Consider the following 22934-nt stretch of genomic DNA (forward strand, 5'->3'; position numbering starts at 1 on the left):
AAATTACGCTCATGTTGCTCCTGTTTCCTTTTAGAGAAAGCTTTACAGTAAGTTTCACTTGACTATTAGGAGTTGCTTCCTGCTATTAAACTTATTTGGCTCATGCTGATGAAACATAATTACTTTGGATTCCCTCTCTTGCTTAGCGCTTTCCCCCTTAATTACAATAGATTTCTTATTATTCTTTAGCTTCTTGTTACTTTGGCCATGTTATGCTCACTTGCATGTCCATGTGGAGTTCCCCTGCCAAAAAACCCAAACCCTTCTGAATGCAGTTTGAAATGGAAAAAAATGACTGTGCTTTTTATTTAAAATATGCAACACCCCCCTTTTCACTATAGAGATTCCCAGGAGCAGCTTAAATTGCAAAATAAATGTTTTAACAAAACAACCACACAATTTTAGACATGAGGATGAGTCATTTGTGACAAACCAATTGCTGTAAACTTAATACAATCTTAGGGGGACGTTTGGTCCAGTTCTGGAAGGCCCGTCTTTTTTCCAATCCTCTCGTCTTCAATCTTTTCAGACCAAGGACCCCCTTTTAACCAAACATGCTTTGGGAACTTCATTCCTCAATCTTTCACCCTATACTTGCATGGCGGTCGTATTCTGTTACGACTAACCTCTGATAGGACCACCATGGATAAATCAACCTGTAGTGCTACTGGTTCTCAGCAATACTGCAGTGTGATGTTGCATTTGTGATTCCTCCCCTTTTGCCCTTTCCCAGTTATCTGAGATTAGGAATTTCTCCCCATCACTCATCTTAAGCACACTTCTTCAAACCATCTGTGCCAATTATCAATGCAAATGCTAATGATGGTTAAAACTATATTAATGAATTTTAGTAATTAGACAATTCTTGTTGACTATTTCAGTTATCAGAAACACTTGATAAATGTTATTTGACACTGTAGTAATTTTTATGAGAGACTTAGTTTTAAATGCACTGTCTAAACTCCCATCTCTTCGCTCAAGGTTTTTGCAGGAGTTTGATTTAATATGGCCCCCTACTGAGTGCAGGTTTGCAAGCAATACTGTTATCATTTGCATTTTTATGTCTGATTGGATCTCTGATTGGATCTGTTTTATTTATACATTGTAACCCACTGTGGGATCATTAAATGACCAAGGGAAGGCTAAAAGAAGAAGAAATAATTGGATGTGTTTGAAGAGGAGGGGAGATGCATTTTTTAAGCAATTCTAATCCAGTCTCTCCTCTGGAGTCAACTCTATCACGTTAACATAAGAGATACTAAAAGTTATTTTAACAGCCCAATAACAGTGTAGAAATAAACATGGGATTCAAATGGGTTAGAAGCTCTTTCTCCCTTCATTGTAATTGATTTACATTCTAGGAGTGAATCTCAGAACTAATCAGGAGAGGAGTTACTTTAATTACCACCAAGCAAGAACTGCAGGGTTAGTCAAGTAAGAAGCATGGTTAGAGTGTAGGAGCAGGACCAGGGTTCAAATTCCCACTCAGCCATGAAATTCACTGCATGACTTGGGCCAGTCACTCACTCTGAGCCTAACTACCTCACAGGGTTGTTGTGAGGATAAAATGGGCAAGAGAACTATGTACACCACCTTGGGCTCCTTGGGAGGCTGGGCTATAAATGCAATAAATACATAAATAATTGGTTTACGTGAGGAATTTTATGTTCAGATGGAATGATTTCTCCCCCCAACCTCAGGAAGTGTGGGTGGGGCACAGAGGGGGAAGAGGTGGGGCAGGAAGTCTCGCTGTGCAAGCAAAAGTCCTTGTGCAGGTCTTCCGCTGAAGGGGCTCATTATGGGAATCCAACCCTAAATGCATGATGACATCTAGCCGTTGGGCACGTGGGGTGAAGGAATATCAGCTGTGATGACGCTGCACAAGAATACTTGTCACCTGGAGAAACTCTGCTCTGGTTCTTTGCTGTTCCTGCCAGTGCTCTTGACAGACATGCTGCTACTGCAGTGTGTACAATGCAGTCCTGTATCTTGTTCAGAAAACACTGTTCATGTAATGAGACTAGGAAAGACATTTACCGTATTTTTCGCTCTATAGGACGCACCCAACCATAGGACGCACCTTGTTTTAGAGGGGGAGAACAAGAAAAAAAAATCTCCCCCTCTGCCCAGCGCCCCTTCAGCGAAGCGGCAGGAGGCGCTGCGCAGAGGGGGGAGAATTTTCCCCCTCTTGTTCTCCCCCTCTAAAACAATGTGCCGTTCAAGATGCGTTCAGTCGCCTTCAGGCAGCTACCTTGGAAGCCTGGAGAGCGAGAGGGGTCGGTGCACACCGACCCCTCTCGCTCTCTAGGCTTCAGTGAAGGCAACCCGAAGCCTCCAGAGCGCAGTGGGAGTTCACTTCGACCTGCTCTTTGGGGCTGGCGGGGGGAAGCCCACCGACAGCCCCAAAGAGCAGGTCGGGTAGCAGCGGAAAGGTGCGCGGCCTTCCCGCTGCTCCGCGAGCTTCTTGGGGCTGCCGGGGAAGTCCGCCCCCCCCCCCAGCCGCAAAGAGCCATAGCTGCGTGCAACCTCTCCAGCCGGGAGAGGCTGCGTGCGGCTATGGCAATACCCCCACCTCCCGCAAAAGCCCACAAGAGCCGCGCACCCTTTAAGGAGCGTGCAGCTCCTGCGGGCTTTTCTACGAGGAGGGAGAAGGGACTGACTGACCGCGTCAGTCCCTTCTCCCTCCTGAGGAAAAGCCCGCAAGAGCCGCACGGAGCTTGTGTGCGGCTTTGGGGGGGCTTTTCCTCCCTGCCTCTCCCCTGCATTCGCTCCATAAGACACACACACATTTCCCCTTACTTTTTAGGAGAGAAAAAGTGTGTCTTATGGAGCGAAAAATACGGTACACACTTTTCTGGAAAATGCCACCTTGAGCGGGACTATATGGATGCTGACAAATAGTTCTCTACTGCTGTTCTATACGTTATGAAACTTTGCTGTGGAAGCACAGAACGTGGGAACAGATGAAGACAATGGGCCTTTATCACAGCCACTAGTGTCAACAATAGAGAAAGGTCCCTTTCTTTTGCTTTTTCAACAGAGGAATAATTATGTGTGTTTTAAATTATACAATTATAAATTATACAAAAACTAGTTTTAAAAACTATCAATCTTCTTCCAAAACAGCAGTACAAATATTTGGATTTTTCTATTGGCACTTAGTAGTGGTACTAAGTAGTGGAAATGGAAACTCACCATCAGGAGCATATTTTGATGCTATCCCCAAAATAATGCCAAGTGCAATAAAAAATGAAAAGCTAGACATAGCAAAGCAGATGAGTGTGTTTTTGTGTCTTTTCTTTCTGCTCGCTTCCGCTTGACTGCGCTGCCCATCTGCTGAGGAGGCTACTGTTGCACGAGCTTCCTGTCTTCCAGAGGTAAATTTGGCTGAAGCTTGGTTCTTTGGAGGAGGAGGAGGACGAAATGGGACAATTCTTCCAGGGAAATAGCCAGAAGATTTATGGCTGCTTCCATTCTGAGGCTGAAGGAAGGCAGGAGTCCTCCCTCTGGGATCAGCGGCTTGCATGTTATGCAATCACTAGATTAAAAAAAAAAAGATTAATGTTGAAGTGTGAGAGGAGTCGTTTTAGTTATGTCCTGGAATTATTTATGTGGGAGTATGTATTCCACCAGGGACGCGGGTGGAGCTGTGGTCTAAATAACTGAGCCTCTTGGGCTTGCCGATCAGAAGGTCGGCGGTTTGAATCCCCGCGACGGGGTGCGCTCCCGTTGCTCAGTTCCAGCTCCTGCCAACCTAGCAGTTCGAAAGCACGCCCAAAAGTGCAAGTAGATTCATAGGTACCACTCCAGCAGGAAGGTAAACAGCGTTTCTTTGCACTGCTCTGGTTTCGGTGTTCCGTTGAGCCAGAAGCGGCTTAATTATGCTGGCCACGTTACCCGGAAAAACTGTGGACAAACGCTGGCTCCCTCGGCCTGTGAAGCGAAATGAGCGCCGCAACCCCAAAGTCGCCTGCGACTGGACTTAATTGTCAGGGGTCCTTTACCTTTTTATGTATTCCATCAGGTTACTCCAAAGCTAATGTAGTGCCAATGGTGCTTCCTAGCCAAGGACACAGCAGAAAGTTAACTTTTTAATATCCAAGATAACAGCTCTGGAAACCTACGCACATCACTCTATTGGCTAGCCAGCTATTCCTAGGTCTGAACTCTATGGCGCTGTTGCAGCAACTGGGGACCAGCTCCCTTCCACCAGTTGATGCACCTTCCCCTGACGGGCTGCGCTCACTCTGCTCTCTCCTGGTTCTTGGAGACAGTGGTACAGGGGAGGGTGGAGAGGCACCCTCTCCTTCACTTGCCTGGTCTGCCTCTTCCTCCAGCTCTGATCTGAAGCTTCCTCTGATTCTGACTATTGCCTCTTGGCTGGTACAGGTCCCTACAGACCAGTGCCACCCCCACCCCCCCGGTCTGCAGCACCCCTTCACCCAGGGCACGCTTGTTAGCATCTGGCCAGTCCCAAATATTTAGAGGAATTTTTTTGCAAAAAACAGAGCTCAAAAGCATATGCCAATTTTCATCCAGGTTCTGCCACATTTGCACAAGATCACACACAAAAGATTTGTCTTTATAGCCATTAGAATAACCTTTGAAGAAGTTTGCTTCAAAATCTATAGCACTGTTAAAAACCATTACTCCATTTCATGCCATGCTAACAGGACTATCATAAACTGCAATCACAAGTAAACTATTAGGATAATAAAACTGAATTAGTTTTAGCAGCTGACCTCCTTTCTCCTGCCGAAAAAAATTATACAATTTTCTGTTTTTCAGGATATCTCGAATATTCAATGAATAGATTCAAGGAAAGTAAACACACTGTCCGCAACATCTCAGCGGTGAAGAAATTCTACACTTTACCTTTGAAGAATTCCACCTTAAGCTAACTCTGGCTGAGCTGCCAGCATTAAATAAGAAACAATTGGTGGACTGGTGATGGTATCATCCCCAGGGCGTTAAAATACAGCAAGATACAGGCTGGAGCTTCTGATGTGCCAATCAAGTCCAATACATATTAAGAAAACATCTTTATTAGGCTAACCAAGATGCCAGAAAACAGTGTGCAAGCTTTCAAGGTCCCCAGAACTCTTCAGCAGGCTAGATGGTTAAAAGAAAAAGACAAGTGAGGGGGAGCAGAGAAATTGGCTGCTGTTCAAACCAAAAGTCCTATACAAATTTCAGATCCCCACCTGTTGGACAAATTTGCCCCAGGAATCTTCCCTAAAGGGAGTCAATTGCTCTGTGAGAAGAAGGAGTCGGACACTGAGATCAGGCAAAACCAAAGGTTGCTTATTCCTGAGACAGCGCTGCGCGAGCAACTCCCCAGCCTCATGCTGCAAAGAGGGCACATCAAAGGTACTTTATACGCTAAAGCCCGTCCAAATTCCCCTCCTACAATCTCCTATTGTTTAGGAAATTGCAGTTTACCAACTTCCTGGTCCACCTATTTCATGTTTTCCCCTCGATATGTACCCCCACCATTACATACCCCCCTTCTTCATGCTGATTAGCCTTAGCTCCAACAGGGGCGGCTTGACTAATATTCACAGCCCTTTTAAGCAAGTGCAATAGCTTTCTAACTGTTTTCCTCCTTTTCCCCTTGTGGTTTTGAATCACCCACAAACCGTCCTAATACCTTATAAGGCATTACCTTTTGGCTACTCTCAGCGATTTCTTAATGTTTTATCACAAGTTTCCTCTTTCTTTGCCATGCAAGCAGTTACAGCAAGGCAAGGTCATTCCTGCTAAGCTTTTCTGACCTGTTTATCCCACACCACCACATGTTGAAAATCTGCTATTTGAAATACCTCCTCCCAAGCACTGACCTGCCCCAACAGTGGTTTAAAAATGAGCTAGAGAGAGATCATGTGCCACCTACCACCTGGATTTTTAAGATAGCTATTTAAAACTGGCACATAATAAAAGATGAACAGCTCTCTCAAATGTTATGCCAGTCTTCCACTTCCACTTTCAGTTCCACTTGCAGATCTGTTTCCCAATTGTACACGCAGGCTAATGTGATAATTTACGTGGAGAGCCCTGCTGGATCAGATCCAAAGTCCACCTAGTGCAACACCTCCTGTTTCAGAGAAAACCAGCATCTGCCCCCCACTCAACTATGGGTTGAGGCCCCTGGAAGCTTGCAAATAAGAGAACATGGCCTTGTTTCCTGCTCCCTCCAACCAGGGGTAAACCACCCTCCTAAGTATTAGCAGGTTTTCAATATTCCCTGTAACTGTGGATAATCACTGTGGGTCTCTCATTTCCTTAGATGGAATCTTGATGCCTTTAACTTGAATAAGCAAGATTAACCCTAAACCCAGATACCTTTCTATGAAGCTCTAATTCCTGTAAAAAAAGAAAGTACAGAGTATGCCAACTGAAGCCTGGTGTGCTCAACTATACACGGCATGCTCAGAAGGACTGAAACGGGCCAACAATAAAAACAAAGGAAATATAGCAGCTAATCTCAAATCTTCTGCAGAAGCATAGCAAGAACTCTTTCTTTGTAATGTCAAAGCTGCAGAGTCCAATTCATCACTGCGATAAGATCATTGTGCCCAATGCTTTCAGAGGAGACCATGCCCTGCCAGACAGGATCAAAACATTAAAAGGAGTACAGGGTACACAAGTCCTTCATGTTTCTTGCACCTGTTCCTGTGTCACCAAGGCTTCAGTCAAAATGGTCAGCCCAGTATAAAAACCAAGGAGTTGGACATGGTGTGTTTAACCCATTTCTTTTGTTCTAAACAAGAAACAAAGCAGACACAAATCACAGGACAGTCAAGTAAATTCTCTGAACAGCCCAGGCCTCAGCATGCACATTTCCAAGTGTGGCAAATGCTCATAACAGTAAGAACCTATAATACAAATTATGTCCTGGGGCCATTTTCTGAGAGTCCTCTTTCAGCACAAGTCTTGGTGCTGTTCTGGAGCCTGACAAAAAACAGTATAAATTTCAGCCAAATCCCCACCCATACCCCCTAATTTGAAGCAGTAACAAAAGAATTTTTATGCCAGATTACTTATTTGTAGAGTACGTATTCTCTCTTCCTTCAGCTATTCTAATTTTGAAACTTCAGAATATAAAGTATTCAGTATTTCCTTCCTCTTTCAAATAAATGCAGAATCAGAAACATTTATAAAACTGTAAAGTCACAGGGAGGTGATCACTGAGCAGGAGATTAAAATATCTGCAGGACTCCATTGCTTTCAAAACTTTGCTGACACCTGAATACATTAATGCCTCTTAATAACTTGTGCAGTGCAAATGAGCAGCAGTTACTAAAATGATAGTTTGACTAAAACAAACAAGATGACAAATGTATCCAGTAGGAAGTAAATGGCAGTATAACATACCAATAGGATCCCCACCAAAACTTCCAACTTTTTGCTATTTGTCCAGATAACTGCAGAATCAGGCCAAATATCTATGGGCTAAAGTCTAAAATAGTCTAAAATAAGACTCAGCCACTAAAATTCACTGGAAGCTCTGACATTATATCCAAAGGCTGAGGGACCATATTATCTGCTTGATTTTTGCCCCAGAGATTATCTTAGTCTCCAAATCCACTGAGAGAATGTGCCTTTTCAATGAATGAATTTATCAGGTTTTTCAGGTCCTATTACAGGTTCAAGTTTGATTTGGCAAGAGAAAGGTGACTAGAGGAAGGAAGGCAATGACCTATTAGAAACAGACAGGAAGGCCCAGAAAAAAGCCAGAAAATTTCAGAGAAATGTCTTTCTCCTTTTAATCTTTTATTTTGGGCGGCGGGGGGGTGGGGGTGTTAGTTTCTGGTCATTGTCCCCTGCAAATAAATATATAAATCCTGGTGTCTCTTTTCCAGGCCTGTGGCTCCTAGAAGCTGTCAGCATGAGACAGGAGCCACATCCCAGCTAAACCAGGTGAAGGTAGCCAATGGGTCTCATACCCTTGGTGAGTTAGGGACTTTCCATGCATGCAAAGACAGACACCAGCAGACTGAGCAGAATAGCCCAAAAGAGGGTTTAAGCGTCAATAAGAGTTTGTGCACGTGCCGTAGAGAAAAGTGAGGGGCAGATCAGGCTCATCAACCTGGGAAAACAGCCCATCATTGAGAAGGACAGCTCTGATCCTAAACCTCTGCTGCCTTGTGGGGTATGTTTGGGAGAAGAAAAGTCTAAGGAGTAAACCCTACACAAACCAGGAGTGGAATCCCTAAGATGGTCAGATGGAGCCTGGGACACCTCCTTCCGGCAACTCCTGCAGCCCAGCTGGTGCCCAACGTCTTGCTCTGCTTTCCTTTGGACAACATCATTGAGTCCGAGAGGAGAGGTTTGTCGTCCAAGCGGCCCAGGACCTCCAGATACAGTGGTACCTCTAGTTGCAGACACGATCCGTTCCAGGGTGCTGTTCGCACCCCAAAAAGTCCACCACTAGAGCGGGGCTTCTGCGCAAGCACAGAGCACAAAGTGCGCCGAACACTTCTGTGCACGCGGCGAAACCTGGAAGTATACACTTCCAGGTTTGCAGCATTCACAAGCCGAAAAGATGCAACATGAACCTAACGCAACACAAGGTATGAGTGTACACTGCCCAGGCTTGTGCCCCATGAAGGTCAACATCTATCTAGCTAGAAAGGATCTGGGATTACTCGTTTGGAAGAATTGCCTAGTAGTTTGTAGGAATGTCATACCACAAAGTTCACATTTATGTTATGTACTGTAGGTGTATTCAATAGCAGCTGGAAAGGATCTAAGCCAGGCATTAGCAAACTCAGCCCTCCAGATGTTTTGGGACTACAACTCCCATCATCCCTAGCTAACAGGACCAGTGGTCAGGGATGACGGGAGTTGTTGTCCCAAAACATCTGGAGCGCCGAGTTTGCCTATGCCTGATCTAAGGGGTCATCATCGGGTCCAGTGTTAGACCATTTTGATTGGATACTCCCTGCTGATGTGGATAGACTCCTCCAAGCTGGTAGGCCCACCACCTGCCTCCTCGATCCGTGCCCGTCTTGGCTGATTAGGGCGTGCCCAGATATCGCACAGACCCGCCTGGTTGAAATTATCAATTTGTCCCTTGACACGGGGACATTCCCAGGGGAACTGAAGGAAGCAGTGATGTGTCCGCTCTTAAAGAAAACTTCACTAGATCCTTTAGATCTATCCATTTACCGCCCAGTTTCAAATCTCCCATATCTGGGTAAGGTAATTGAGAGAGCAGTTGCTGAGCAGCTTGGTAGGTTTATGGAGGAAACATCGGCTTTAGATCCATTTCAGTCCGGTTTCCGTCCTGGTTTTGGGACCGGGACGGCTCTGGTCGCGCTAACAGATGATCTCCGCAGACAACTGGATCGAGGCGGGTCGGGACTGCTGATCCTTTTAGATTTGTCAGCAGCCATGACAGGGTCATGGTTGATCACAATCTTTTGGACCACCGCCTCGCCGACGTGGGGATACAGGGCATAGCCCATAAATGGCTGTGCTCTTTTATCTCTGGTCGGGGACAGAGGGTGGCGCTAGGGAGAGAGATGTCGTGCCACTCCTTGGTGTGTGGAATGCTGCAGGGCACAATCCTCTCCCCAATGCTTTTTAACATCTTTATGCGCCCCCTTGCCCAGATTGTCCGGAGCTTTGGGCTGGGCTGTCACCAATATGCTGATGACACTCAGCTCTATCTGCTGATGGATGGCCACACCGACTCGGCCCCGAACGCACTGACCAGATGCTTGGAAGCTGTGGCGGGATGGTTTCGTGGGAGCCGATTGAAACTGAATCCTTCGAAGACAGAGGCTGGGTCAGGATGGTATGGGGATGAGGGACCAACTCCCTTCTCTTGCGGGGGTCCAATAGTGCCATTGCCTTCCGTTAAGAGTTTGGGTGTAATCCTTGACGCCTCCCTTTCCACGGAGGCGCAAGTTACAGCAACAGCCAAGGCGACATTTTTCCACCTTCGCCGTATCAAGCAGTTGGTCCCTTATCTTTCCCGCCCCGACCTGGCCACAGTCACCTCCAGGCTACTGTAATTCGCTCTACGCGGGGCTGCCCTTGAAGCTGTCCCAGAAACACCAGCGGTTGCAGAATGCTGCAGCGAAGCTCCTCACAGGGTCTCTGCCATGGGAGCATATTCACCCAGTGCTTTTCCAGCTGCACTGGCTCCCAGTGGAGTACAGGGTCAGATTTAAGGTGCTGCTTTTGACCTTTAAAGCCCTTCACGGCCTAGGACCCTCGTACCTACGGGACCGCCTCTCCCGGTATGCCCCATGGAGGACCTTAAGGTCCATCCATATATAGCAACACCCTAGAGGTCCCGGGCCCTAAGGAAGTTAGATTAGCCTCAATCAGAGCCAGGGCCTTCTCAACACTGGCTCCAGCCTGGTGGAACACACTGTCTCATGAGACCAGGGCCCTGCGGGATCTGATTTCTTTCTGCAGGGCCTGTAAGACAGAGTTGTTCCATCTGGCCTTTGGCTTAGAATCAGTTTGATTCCTTCCCCCTCTTTCTTTTTCCTTTCTCCTCCTGTGAAGAGGCTGCATCCTAATGTTTTAATGTTGTGTCTTAATCTTTTAAATTTTCTTTTAATCAACTTGTTTTTATTATTGGTTGTTAGCCGTCCTGAGCCCAGTCTTGGCTGGGGAAGGCGGGGTATAAATAAAATTATTATTTATTATTTATTATTTATTATTTATTATTTATTATTTATTATTTATTATTTATTATTTATTATTTATTATTATTATCATCATCATCATCATCATCATCATCATCATCATCTAGTCCAAGCCTCTGTAATGCAGGAATCACAACTAAAGCATCCCTGAAAGATGGCCATCCAGCCTTTGCTCTCCAATGAAGAAGAGTCTACCACCTTCTGAGCTCATGCATAGATTTGCTCTGTGATTTTGTTTTAAGTGGTCCTCTGGTGCAGGTCAGCGTGAAATGAAGGCCCCCAGAAATTAAAGGCCATTGCTATAGACTTTTTCTGCCAAGCACCTTCGTTGGCCTTTAAGTTACCCACTCCCCAAGGGGAAGCAAAGTACAGACACCTGCACTCCTTAAGTACAGTATGTGACATTTGTATCACTGTAGATCAGTGGCGTAGCGTGGGTTGTCAGCACCTGGGGCAAGGCAAGTAATTTGCGCCCCCTAACCCGTGGATTTGCGCCCCCTAACCTGTGGATTTCCCTAACCCCCAGATGTTGCGCCCGGTGCGGCTGGCCCCCCCTGCACCCCCCACGCTACGCCACTGCTGTAGATAAAGTACCCTATTTTAAGTACCCTAAAATAGGGCTGGGGAACAGACTACTTGGCTGCAATCCTACATTTACCTGGGAGTAAAGAGAGGTGCATACGGTCGGGTTTTTAGAATAGATGTCTTTATCTACCTGCCATCTAGCTGTACTTACAAGTATGTTTTCGTGTCAATCAATACACTGTGATATTTATATACCAGTATAAGTTCTAAGTCAGCAGCCAGGCACAGAGCTCAGTGTCCTTGTGCAGTTGCTTTGACAGCTGATTCATTTCTGGCCAAGAAGTTACTACATCCTTGTCACCTCAAAACAACTTCCAATGAGACTTTAGAATATAAAAACCACAATTAAAAAAAGAAAGAAAGCAATGCCGTAAACATACGAATCAGTAGCAAGAAAACAGCAACAGCTGAATTAAGAGGCCTGGGCAAATAATATTTTTTTAAGCTGGCACCGAACACTCAAAAACAACATGAACTAGACATATAGAGAAGGGCATTCCAGAGACTGGGAGCCAACAGGATATATTTTCCTGCCAATTAACATTAACCTCAATTAAGAGAGTAGGTTTTTTTAAAAAACATTTTTCATTCAAAGTGGTACAGTTAGTCTCATTTCCCCATCCTTTCGCAGGCGGGGGGGGGGGGGCGGCAGGGAGGGAATAAGTACATGGCAGTATTTTCCTTCTGCTATTATGCTGTTGTTTTGTTTAAATCTTTAATATTAATTGTGATATTTTTAATTCTTTCCTGGGACCTTTGGATGAATGGCAGACTTAAAATACCCCAGATAAATAAATGACATTTCACTTGTAACAAAGAACATCAGAGATGGAGAAGCGGGGGGGGGGGGGGAGGATGTTAGGGTAGCATCAAGAGGGAGAGAGAGAGTTGGAGTGGTGCTACTCAATGGGCACAAAGATGCAACCTAATGGAATATTTTGATTTTCCATATCAAGTTCTTTTCAAAACAAGGAATCTCATACTACAAGGTCCATGGCACATTTGATGGGTTATTTGATGTACCACTGGACACAACTTCAGTATTAAGAAAAACATTCTTTTAAACCTTGAAATGGCTTGCATGCAATGCTAAGCCAAACCAAACCAAACCATGGCTAAGTAGGAATTAACCCGTGTGCTGGTGCAGTTAGATCTTCATGGCTGCTCCTCTCCTCCCCTCCTTCGGCTGCACTACTGGGAGCAGGGGAGGAGGGAAGTGGCCAAGATTTTCTAACTGTGCACCAGCACACTGGTTAATTCCTACTTAGCCATGATTGTAAATGAGGCCAAGTTGTAGCTCTTCTCTATTGTTTTGAAAAAGCTATACAGGAGGAAAGCTTGCTGTGGTCCACCCATCCCTAGAAACAAGAATCTATTCCAGCCCTGCCACGATTATTCACATTGAGAGCTAATGGAGACCAACAAATTTAACAAGTGTCCAAACCATTTCATATGAGGTCTGTTAGATGCCAAGTTGCACTTTCTAGATTTACTAGCATGTACACAACTCTGGACACAACTACACCAGAACAAATGGCACAGTAAAGAAGCAGTTTAGTTTCAACGTGAGGTTCTACTACATCAGCAACTGCTGCATAGCATGAACTTCATTAAAATATTAAATTTCATGTGGTCTATGACTGCTAACCAAACTAGCCAAAGCGTTATGTGCACTTGCACATACTTTGCCTATAAGTGGTTGCATAGGTTACCTGGCATTCATCTTTTACTTTTTCCTGAGAAAAAGCACTACGTTTAGAGATATCAGAGATATCCACTGCCCCGACTGGCACACACCATAAAGGTTATCTACAAGATGATAGGAAATGCCTTTTGCATTGCATGCTTTCATATGGCTTCATGAAAGTCTAAATGCATGCAAGGTGGCTCAAATAACGTGAACCATACAACACCAAATAAGTTTTATTCTGCACTGTTAGCAGAAGAGGACATCATCAACATACTTGCTGACAATGTAATTCTTCATACTTGATCAAACAGTATGATCAAAACAAGAGGAAAGCTAGTAACTTACATCTGATGAAGGGAATGCAGATTAAGTGCAAACAAGTTACTTTTATCTGGGGGTACCCAGAGAACGTGGGGTGAAGAATGGGCTCCAGCAACAAAATCAGTACTTCTGGCAGCATCTCAGACAATTCATGAAATGAGCAGCAAGCAATGGCCATAAATAGGGACACTGCCAAACATGCAAGAATTTTCATATATGTATGAGAAGCCAAGAATCCTTGCACACTTGCGTTCAGGTGTAAGTGACTGCTGGCTTATTCCATCCAGCTCTCACCTTTGGAGGGAGTTTTCAGTTTGACTGCCAAGTCTCAAGCAAAAGTAGGAGTGTGCATAGGTAGGATAACTAGAGAGATGGGAGAAGGCTCTTCCTTACTGTAGTGACTGGTTTTTGTTTCTGCATCACCACTTCCAACAAAGGAAGAACTGTAGCTGAGCAGCAGCAGATCCCAGATTCAAACTCCAGCATCTCTAGGTAAAGGCTGGGAAACCATGGATAGTTGCTGCCAGTCAGAGAAGACAATACTGAACTAGGCTGATCCATTTAGCTGTGATTCCTGCACTGTAGGGCGCTGGACTAGCTGCCCCTTCCCACTCAGTGCAAGTCAACTTCCTATGGGCTTAACAGCAACATAGTATAGGATGCCAGGTTCCTTCCCTCTCAGTTTAACAAGGCAACTTGTAAATTGCTTCCTTCTTGCAGTGCCAAGAGGGCTGGGAAAGGTCAGGAACCTAGGAACCCATCTTGTACAGATATGGACAGAAAGTCTAACTGGCCCAGTATTTTCTACACTAACTGGCAGCAGATATCAGACCAGTGATTCATACAGGCATTAAACCTTGGATCTTTTACATACAACACATATGCTCTACTACTTCTACAGTCCCTCCCCCAAGAGAGCAGATCAGATTCAGATTCAGAGTGAAGTGTGGAAGATTTTGGGAGGGGGTGGAGTGTCCCTGCTGTTTGAGATGAGAAACTGCTGAGGAATGTGGGAACTGTTGATACAGGGAATTTGCAGGAGGGGGGTTGCATTCTGGGTCATTGTGCATGATGGCAGAGCATGTATAAAAATAAATGCACATTAGCGTGCCCTGCCCCCTTTTCCTGCCACTTCTGGGTTTGTGGCGCTGTGCATGTGCATGGTCGCAAGTGCTTTAAGCACACAGAAAATGATCATTGCCTGTACTTTCAGATGGGATTCAACCTCATTAAAAGACATGCTGTGCCATTACAGTTGATTAGGACGTGTTGCTCAATAATCCAATTCCACTCTTTTTGTTAGCAATGAGGAAAGTGATGAGGGAGATGACAGAATGACATCTAACCCCTCTGCACAGGAATCAAATGCTCACCCCCTCTGACCTCCAGGAAGAATATGCTCCTTCCGCAGCTCCTCTGGAAGCGCCCACAGGCGCGCGGGGGGGGTTACAGAACCAGGCCGCTCTGCTTGCCCCCGTTGCCTTCCCTCCTCCTTCCCATCTGGATTACTAGAAGACGAATGCCCGGCTCTTGCCCAGCTGATCCGAAGGAGTTCTGAGCCAGAGAAAAGGCAGAAAGAAGCAGCAGAGCAGGGGGAGAAGTCCCGGCCAAGAGGCACGTCTGGGAAGCGGGGAGGCCGAGGCAGGCGCGGGGGCGCAAGCAGCTCGGGAGGCGAGGCTGGAGGGGGCGGAGAGCGCGGAGGCCGGGCGGGGAAGGGGGTCTGGAGGGCGGCGGCGGGGGGGGGGGGCACTCACCGAGGCCTGGAGCGCAGGCGGCGAAGGAGGCGCGCTCAGGGCGGCGGGGGCTGAGGCATGGCGGGCTCCCTCCTCACGCTCCCCCGCCGCAGCCGCCTCGCCGCCCCGGGCCCCGCTCCGCCCCGCCGCGCCCACCAGCCCCGCCCCGCCCTCCGGGAGGAGCCTCCTCGCCGCGCCCCGGAGGGAGGCGGAGCCCGCCGAGCCAGGGCCGCCCGGGGGAGCAGACCAGTCCGGCGCCTTGGTCTCCGCGAAGCCCCGCCGCGTCCCCCGAGACCGCGCTTCGCCTGCTGCCCTCGAGGATCCCCTGCGCAGCCCGGCGAGGCGCCTGGGCGGATCCGGAAGGGGGAAGAGCGCAAGGAGCCAGCGGGTCGAGGCGGCGCCTTTCCGGAGCCCGGCCGGCGCGGACAGGGGCAGAGCTGCTCCTTCGGCCCCGAGGGCTCGGCGCTCCCGCATCCCGCCCGCCGGGGGGCCAGAGAGAAAAGCGGCCTCCAGACCAAGTTCCCCGCGGTGGCCGCCCGGAATTCTGGACTGCGCGCCATGCAGGACGACTTCCCTTGGGATTTGCCACAAACCCCCTTCAGAAGAGCTGCACACATATAAGGACTTGTGTTAGTGACATGACAAACTTTTTGCTAGGGAAAAGTCTACAACCACAAGAGCAGAAACCGCAACAGAAAGGTCACAGTGATCAGCTGCAGCAGCAGCCTGGTTACCCTAAGGAAGTGCATTGCAATGGGGAAACAGGAGCAGCCCTCTGGCCCAGCCCCCTCTTTTCACAGGGACCAGCCAGGTGCCTAAGTGAAGCCTGGAAGCGAGATGTGGGGCTGAGGCCCACTACGCTGCGGCAACAATGGCTTGGGGTTCCAAAGGTGCAGGGAAGACATCAGGCTAGAACCCCAACATCCCTCCATAGGCACCCAGCCAAGCAAGGGATTCCTCGTGAAAAACGCCTCCTTCGCCTAGCACTAATTTCCCCCTCTTTCACCACTGGCCAAGGTACCTTGCTGCTGGTGCAAGAGTAGCATTACCCCAGTGGACATTGCCATACGGTGCTATTTCAGGGCCAGACTTTGGGTCAGTTCTATCTTGCTCAGTATGGATAAAGTAGAGAACAGGATCATTGTGTGCAAGTTTTCCTAAAACACTCACCCCAGTAAAAGCAAATAATTGTTTCATTGTTTTCACATGCCAGCTTGTACAGCTCTGTGGCTGACAATGTAGAAGTTACAACTGCCATCAGGTGCCCAGAAAAGCAGGTGTTGGGATTACCATCTGAGAAGCGGTCCCTGTTTCTGTTTTCTTCTATTTCCATGTATATTTGTTTGACATTTTTCTGCTGCTGTGTCATTATCAAAGTATTCACTACATACTATTTATTTATCCAAAGCAAATAAAGAAGGATTTGCACAGATATGCATTCTGCTTAAATAAGCAGCATGGAATTCAACTTTTTCTTCCTGAAGGTTATATGACCTTATGGCAAAATGCCATTTTGTATGCAATTGGTATTTACAGTTTGAACTGATGCCATGTCAGAAAATTATCTTCTGGATCCAAGAAAAACAAAAAAGTAGAGTTCTTTCTGAAAATTAGAACATAAGAAGTTACAGTAATTGCACAATTATAATGTAGTGGATTAAATGCTATTTTAAAAAGAGCTTCACTACAAAGTTGGAGAACAGCTATTGTTTAATATGTTTACACGTTTTCAGTGGAATCCTGTGTGTATTCAGAAGTAAACCCATTTAAAAGTTACTACCAGGCAACTGGTAAAAGGGACGCAGGTTGCGCTGTGGGTTAAACCACAGAGCCTAGGGTTTGCCGATCAGAAGGTCGGCGGTTTGACTCCCTGCGACGGGGTGAGCTCCCGTTGCTAGGTCCCAGCTCCTGCCAACCTAGCAGTTCGAAAGCACGTCAAAGTGCAAGTAGATAAATAGGTACCATTCCGGCGGGAAGGTGAACGGCGTTTCCGTGCGCTGCTCTGGTTTGCCAGAAGCGGCTTAGTCATGCTGGCCACATTACCTGGAAGCTGTACGCCGGCTCCCTCGGCCAATAAAACGAGATGAGCGCCGCAACCCCAGAGTCGGTCAGGGGTCCCTTTACCTGAGCACAGGTTTGCAGCATCAATTCAATGGAAACTGTTAAAGAAAAAGGTGTAATTTCTCTTTTTAATTATTGACAACTAGTAGCTATTGGGTCAGTGGAAATCTGGATTTTGCAGTCAGTTAACTTCCTGTGAGAGGATGCATATATCCTTAAACAGCATTGTTTGTTTCACTGAAAACATAGTAAGATTCACTAACCATGACAAATATGGGCACTTCAGGTAGGGAGTAAAGTATTGGCGAAATAGGCAAAATTGGAAACAGAATGCAACAAAAATAAAACATAAGTGAGAATTAGAGGTCCTGAGACACAAATATTTATTGAAAAGTAAAGTGCAGCTCACTTGAGCTTTCAGTTGTCACAATCCTGCACATTCTGATACAACAGTAGTGAAAATATTTTAATAGAATATCTGAGTACCTAATTATAACTTTCAAAATAACATTGCAGAATAAAATACTTTTTACACTTACCTGGTTAGGAGTATACAAAACACTTAATGATCTGCAAAGACCTAGAAATCCTTTTCTCTCACACAATAGCTGCAGTTTTCTGTCTATATGGACAGTCAACAAATGAGCAAACAATCTAAGCTTTCAGGGAATGAATATAAAGGCTTGACGCTGCTAACAGGAAAAGCATTATCTATCATCCTCTCTGTTCAGGATGTCACGGCAGATTCTTATTTTTCTGACTTACAAAAACAGGAATTGTCTCATGTGACACATCCATGCGAGCCAAATATTGTTGGTCAAGGGATTGTGCAACCATTTCAAATCCAATGGTTTATTACTACCGGTGATACTTTTCAGTGTAAAATGAATTGAATCACAGTCCTAGGCAGAAGTAGCCCCGGTATAGTGGGGAAATTGCTGCCTTAAATGCAAAGACTTCATCCCTTACTTGAGCTAATATATTTGGTATTGCTGATTATGAATAGATCCCTGATTATGAATAGAGAGATGCAATTGCTCAGCATCAGAACAATGGATACAGAACCATTGGGCAGACGGTTGTACATGGACTAAGGCTCAAACCCATGCTAGGTCACGGATTCACAGGATAATCACTATCTCACTTTCCCATGTGTAACACTGAAATAATGAAATCACTGGGTTGGCATGGAGATACTGATGGTAACATTTCCTTCAGGGAACAACCATTTTAAGTACATTGGTTTAAGTTTTATCTTCACTGTAATTTTATTTTATTTTATTGAAAACTGGTTTATGAAAATTCAAACCAAACAAAATACAGTACCGATTCTTGATATATTTTAAATGTTGCAATCTCCAGACTCTAACTCAGGGTTTGATGCATGCCTACTTCACAAAGTTCTCTTTTTTGACATAGCATTAAGTCTATAGGCTACTGTGAGTATCTGAATCGTGACATCTGGCACCTCTTTTTAGTATTTTACACTTCAGTACCTCATTGAATTAATCTGGTAACTGTGATAAAGCAAATTTTATATATGCACAATGATAAACACAACTACTTCCCCTCATTTAGAGAACCCTCCAGGCATGAAGAGTCTGGTCCTGCAGATGATGTTGGACTCCAAATTCCATCAGCTCCAACCAGTGTGGTCAATTGCCAATAATGATGGGAGCTGCAGTCTAGCAGCATCTGGGAACAGGCTCCCCATCTCTCTTTTAAATGGATTAAGGCTAAGTCGGCAATCCTTTGCAAAGTTCCAGTGATCTCACTTGCACTTTGCAAAGTTCCAGTGACCCTTGCACTTAAGTAAACACATATAAGATCACAATGCAACGGTGCTTAAGCCAGTTCTTGCAATTTCACATACAGTATATCATTTGAATGTACTGACTACATTGGATGGGATATTTTAATTAGGTAATGCCGCCTCCAACAGTCCAGAAATAAACTCAGGTTACTTCACACCTGTTCAATTTTACCTATATGCCTCTTTCACAAGAAGTTGTTTTCTTCCACAAATAAAACTGGAAAAGTCAAATAGGGTTTGAATATAATTGCTGATGTGTTCTTGTCCCTGGCAACTATGCCAACAATTACTGGAAAGCTAAAATGTTTGTGATGCAGTATGATTCATGAGTCCCTAGAGAACTTCTCTGAATACAGCTGCACATATGTGCAAACCTTTTAATGATACATGACATTAGCCTTTAATTCTTGAAGGAGGAGTGTAAAGCTACCGGAAAAATAAAGCCCAGGAAAGCTGCCTCATTAAATACATGACATATGAAAAAATCATAAAGAGGCATGCTATAATTTGTAACTGGAATCTCAAATTTATTTTTGGGGGTACAGTGGTACCTGGCAAGACGAATGCCTCGCAAGACAAAAAACTCGCTAGACGAAAGGGTTTTTTGTTTTTTGAGCTGCTTCGCAAGACAATTTTCCCTATGGGCTTGCTTCGCAAGACGGAAACGTCTTGCAAGTTTGTTTCCTTTTTCTTAACACCGTTAATACAGTTGCGACTTGACTTCGAGGAGCAACTCATAGCACGCGGTGTGGTAGCCTTTTTTGAGGTTTTTGAAGACTTTGGTGGTTTTTGAAGCTTTCCCACAACTTTCCTGACACCGTGCTTCGCAAGACGAAAAAAATCGCAAGACGACAAAACTCGCGGAACAAATTAATTTCGTCTTGCGAGGCACCACTGTACGCATAATACTGAATTTCATTAGGATGAGATAACATGGAGGAAAGCAACTAATTTCACTGCCTCTTCATAATTGCTTTGTGGATGATTAAGCCAAAGTTCAGCACTTTAAAATCCCACTGATTTTAAGAGAGAGAGAGAGAGAGAGAGAGAGAGAGAGAGAGAGAGTTTGGATTTGATATCCCGCTTTATCACTACCCAAAGGAGTCTCAAAGCGGCTAACATTCTCCTTTTCCTTCCTCCCCCACAACAAACACTCTGTGAGGTGAGTGAGGCTGAGAGACTTCAGAGAAGTGTGACTGGCCCAAGGTCACCCAGCAGCTGCAGGTGGAGGAGCGGGGAATCAAACCAGGTTCACCAGATTGCAAGTCTATCGCTCTTAACCACTACACCAGTGTTTCCCAACCACTGTTCCGCGGCACACTAGTGTGCCGTGAGATGTTGCCTGGTGTGCCGCGGGAAAAATTAAAAAATTGAAAGTTGTTTTTTTTTTAAGTCAAATTTTCGATTGGGGCGCCGTCACTAGATGGCCCCTGGGGTTCCCTCCCTCCCTCCCGCTCTGCGCCTCCCTCCTCCTCCTCCTCCTCCGGGGAGGCCCTTCCTGGCTCTCGGCCAAGGCTTGGCGGCTGCCACTCACTCACTCGCTCGCCCACCCGTCCCTCCATCCCTGCACCCGGCCTCTCCCCCTCCGTCCCCGGCGCGGGGGCTGTCGGGATCCGTAGTCCCCTCGCCCTTGGGCTCCGTGCCTGCGCGGGGTGCGCGAACTACGTTTCCCAGCGTGGCCTGGCGGGCCGGGCGTTTTGTTTGAAGCGCTCTTCTCCCGGCCATGGAATGAGCGCGGCAGCGGCCGGGCGGGCAGGGGCTCTTCCGCGCAGACCCCGCGCAGCCTGCCTGTGCCCCCGCGGAGATCGGGCGGCAGGATGGAGGCCGGGGATCCCCGCGGAGGCGGAGCGGCGGAGGCGGAGGCTGCCCCCCAGGTAGGGCTGCGTCGGGGTTTTTTTATTTTTGCAATGCTGCATCCGCGCCGGAGGGGACGCATCGGACCGCGGGGAGACCCCTTGGCGGGCATGCAAGGCAATGCATGCGTGCAGGCGTTGCATGGAGTGCAGTGCAATGCAATGGCAACGCGGTGCCCTGCATGCATGCATGCAACTTCCACCGGCGCTCCGGACTTGGCAGGTGAGGGGGGTCCCCAGTGGGCGGCAGAGAGAGCCGGGAGGGCGAAGGGGAGCCGGGGGGGAGCAGCGCTGCTCCCCGAGCCGAGCCCGGGGGGAAACTTCGGCGTCGTTGCGCCGGGTGTTGGAAGCGGAGGCTGGCGGGGGCCCCTCACCTGCAAAACCTGGTCGCCTCTCATATATTTCGTGCATTGCATTCATCGCCCGCTTTCTCCTCCAAGGAGCTCCCGGGGGCGCGCGTGGTTCTCCCCGTGTTATCCTCGCAACAACAGCCCTGCGAGGTGGGTCAGGCGAGTGGCCCAAGGGAGCACCCAGGGATTGTCCTGGCCAGGTGGGGTGATTTGAACCCTGCTCTCTGCCCGGTCTTCGTCCTCATTTAGCCCCCACATGTGCATGACTGTGCATGACTGAGGTTTTCCCCCCTCGTCTTGGCTATGGTGTGAGTCTGTGCTGTTAATTAATGGGGTTCTGCCTTCGGAGAAGATGAGCCAGCCCTCAAGGAGGTGATTATGTAATTTGCTAGCAATTCATGTCCCTCCCGGCGTGACGCTGCGCGCTGACGTCACGGGGCTGTAATGGTGGTGTGCCTCGAGATTTTTTTCATGAAACAAGTGTGCCTTTGCCCAAAAAAGGTTGGGAAACACTGCACTACACTATGCTGATGCAGTCAGTGGCATTCGAAGTTAACTACAGGTGGGTTGTGCTTTTTTCCCCCTTGCAGTTTCAACCAATGTTTTCTCCTTTACAAAAACTTTCATTCCATATTTCTAGTTTTAATATCCCTTGTTTTAATGCTACAAAAATGCACTAACAAAACAAGTCAGATGGACCAACTTCAGCTCCTACCTCCCATAAAACTCACTGGGCCATGCAGAAGAATGCCAAAACCAATAAAATATTATTATTTGCTGCTGTTCCTGCTTCTAATAAAAATCTCATAAGCAGGGATTCTTTGAAAGCAATGCAAGATGTACATAAAAGACATTTTCCTCCTCTTTTTCTTAAAAAGGCTATTATGACTTGAAAATATATGGTCATGATTAGAGGTAATTTAGGATTAAGGCCATACATAGCTAAGAAGTAGATCATTTGTATGCCTAAGGTCAGTCACTAGCATCTCCCGATGGAACGGGGAAAGAGTCCAGGCTGAAATCCTGGAGAGCACATTCCCGTCTCTCCCATATATATATATATATATATATATATATATATACACACACACACACACACACACACACACACACACACACACCACCCTGCTTCCAAAGATCTTATGGCTGTCTAGAACATAAAAACACAAGACACATAATAGTAAAAAGCAAAAGCAACCCCAATCTCCCCAGCGAGCTGATTAGCAACAGCAAAAGCAGTCATCTCTTTGGCAGTCACTTACCAGAACAGAGGACGGGAGCTCCACACGTCACTCCAGTCAGCAGTGGCAGCAGCAGGCAAGCAAGCGGGAAGTTGAGCCGGGTGGGTCCTCCGTGTTGTACTTCCTGGCACAGTAGCTATGAGCTTTTGTTGCTGTTTTGGCAACAATAAAAATAGATTGGGGAGAGGATCGTCCATCTCAACACATATGATTACATCCGCTGATTCAGAATGCCTATTAGCCACAAGCCGGTTTCCATGGGAGCACCATGTGAGATGATGGGATAGAGCCTTAATTACTTAATAAATCATTTACAGCTCACCCTTTTCTCCAAGGAACTCAAGCTTCTTTCCCTCATTTAACCCCCACAGCAACCCTGTGAGGTAGGTTAGGCTGAGAGGTCCAAGGTGAGCTTTATGGTCAGTTAGGGATTTGAACTCTGGTCTCCCAGGTGCTAGCCTGGCATGCTAACCACTACGCCACAGCGGCTCTAGGAAACATGCGAAGTCAGGAGCTGTTGCTGCTTTAGAAGGCAAAGAACCTTGCCTCCTCCCCCACAGAATGTGCTTACTGGCACCCCAGTCAGATGGGTGGGGTACAAATAATAAAATTATATCATC

The 22934-nt window shown here is 46.6% G+C and overlaps 2 protein-coding genes across 6 annotated transcripts in view; one reads left to right on the top strand and one right to left on the bottom strand.

Moving 5' to 3' along the window:
• CEMIP2 (cell migration inducing hyaluronidase 2) overlaps nt 1–22413 on the bottom strand; it is a 67249-nt gene extending 44836 nt beyond the window's left edge. For 2 of the 5 annotated variants that reach the window (XM_077935953.1, XM_028748185.2), the window contains exons 1-2: nt 15018–15153; nt 3196–3538 (exon numbers count right to left, since the gene is read on the bottom strand). In XM_077935953.1, coding sequence (XP_077792079.1) covers nt 3196–3526 — 331 coding nt within the window. In that variant the 5' untranslated portion in view covers nt 3527–3538; nt 15018–15153. Of the gene's footprint in view, nt 1–3195; nt 3539–15017; nt 15154–17039; nt 17156–17596; nt 17711–22335 lie in introns of those variants that run through there. The other 3 variants (XM_077935950.1, XM_028748187.2, XM_077935951.1) reach the window with 3 other exon arrangements.
• Nucleotides 12750–16428, top strand: LOC144329166 (uncharacterized). Its single transcript, XM_077935885.1, has 2 exons — nt 12750–12793; nt 14827–16428. The coding sequence occupies exons 1-2, from the start codon at nt 12750–12752 to the stop codon at nt 16037–16039; spliced, it is 1257 nt and encodes a 418-aa protein (XP_077792011.1). The 3' UTR covers nt 16040–16428.
• Nucleotides 22414–22934: the final 521 nt, after the last annotated feature.

The sequence above is a fragment of the Podarcis muralis genome, chromosome 11 (assembly GCF_964188315.1).
Source record: "Podarcis muralis chromosome 11, rPodMur119.hap1.1, whole genome shotgun sequence".
Lineage (NCBI taxonomy): Eukaryota > Metazoa > Chordata > Lepidosauria > Squamata > Lacertidae > Podarcis > Podarcis muralis.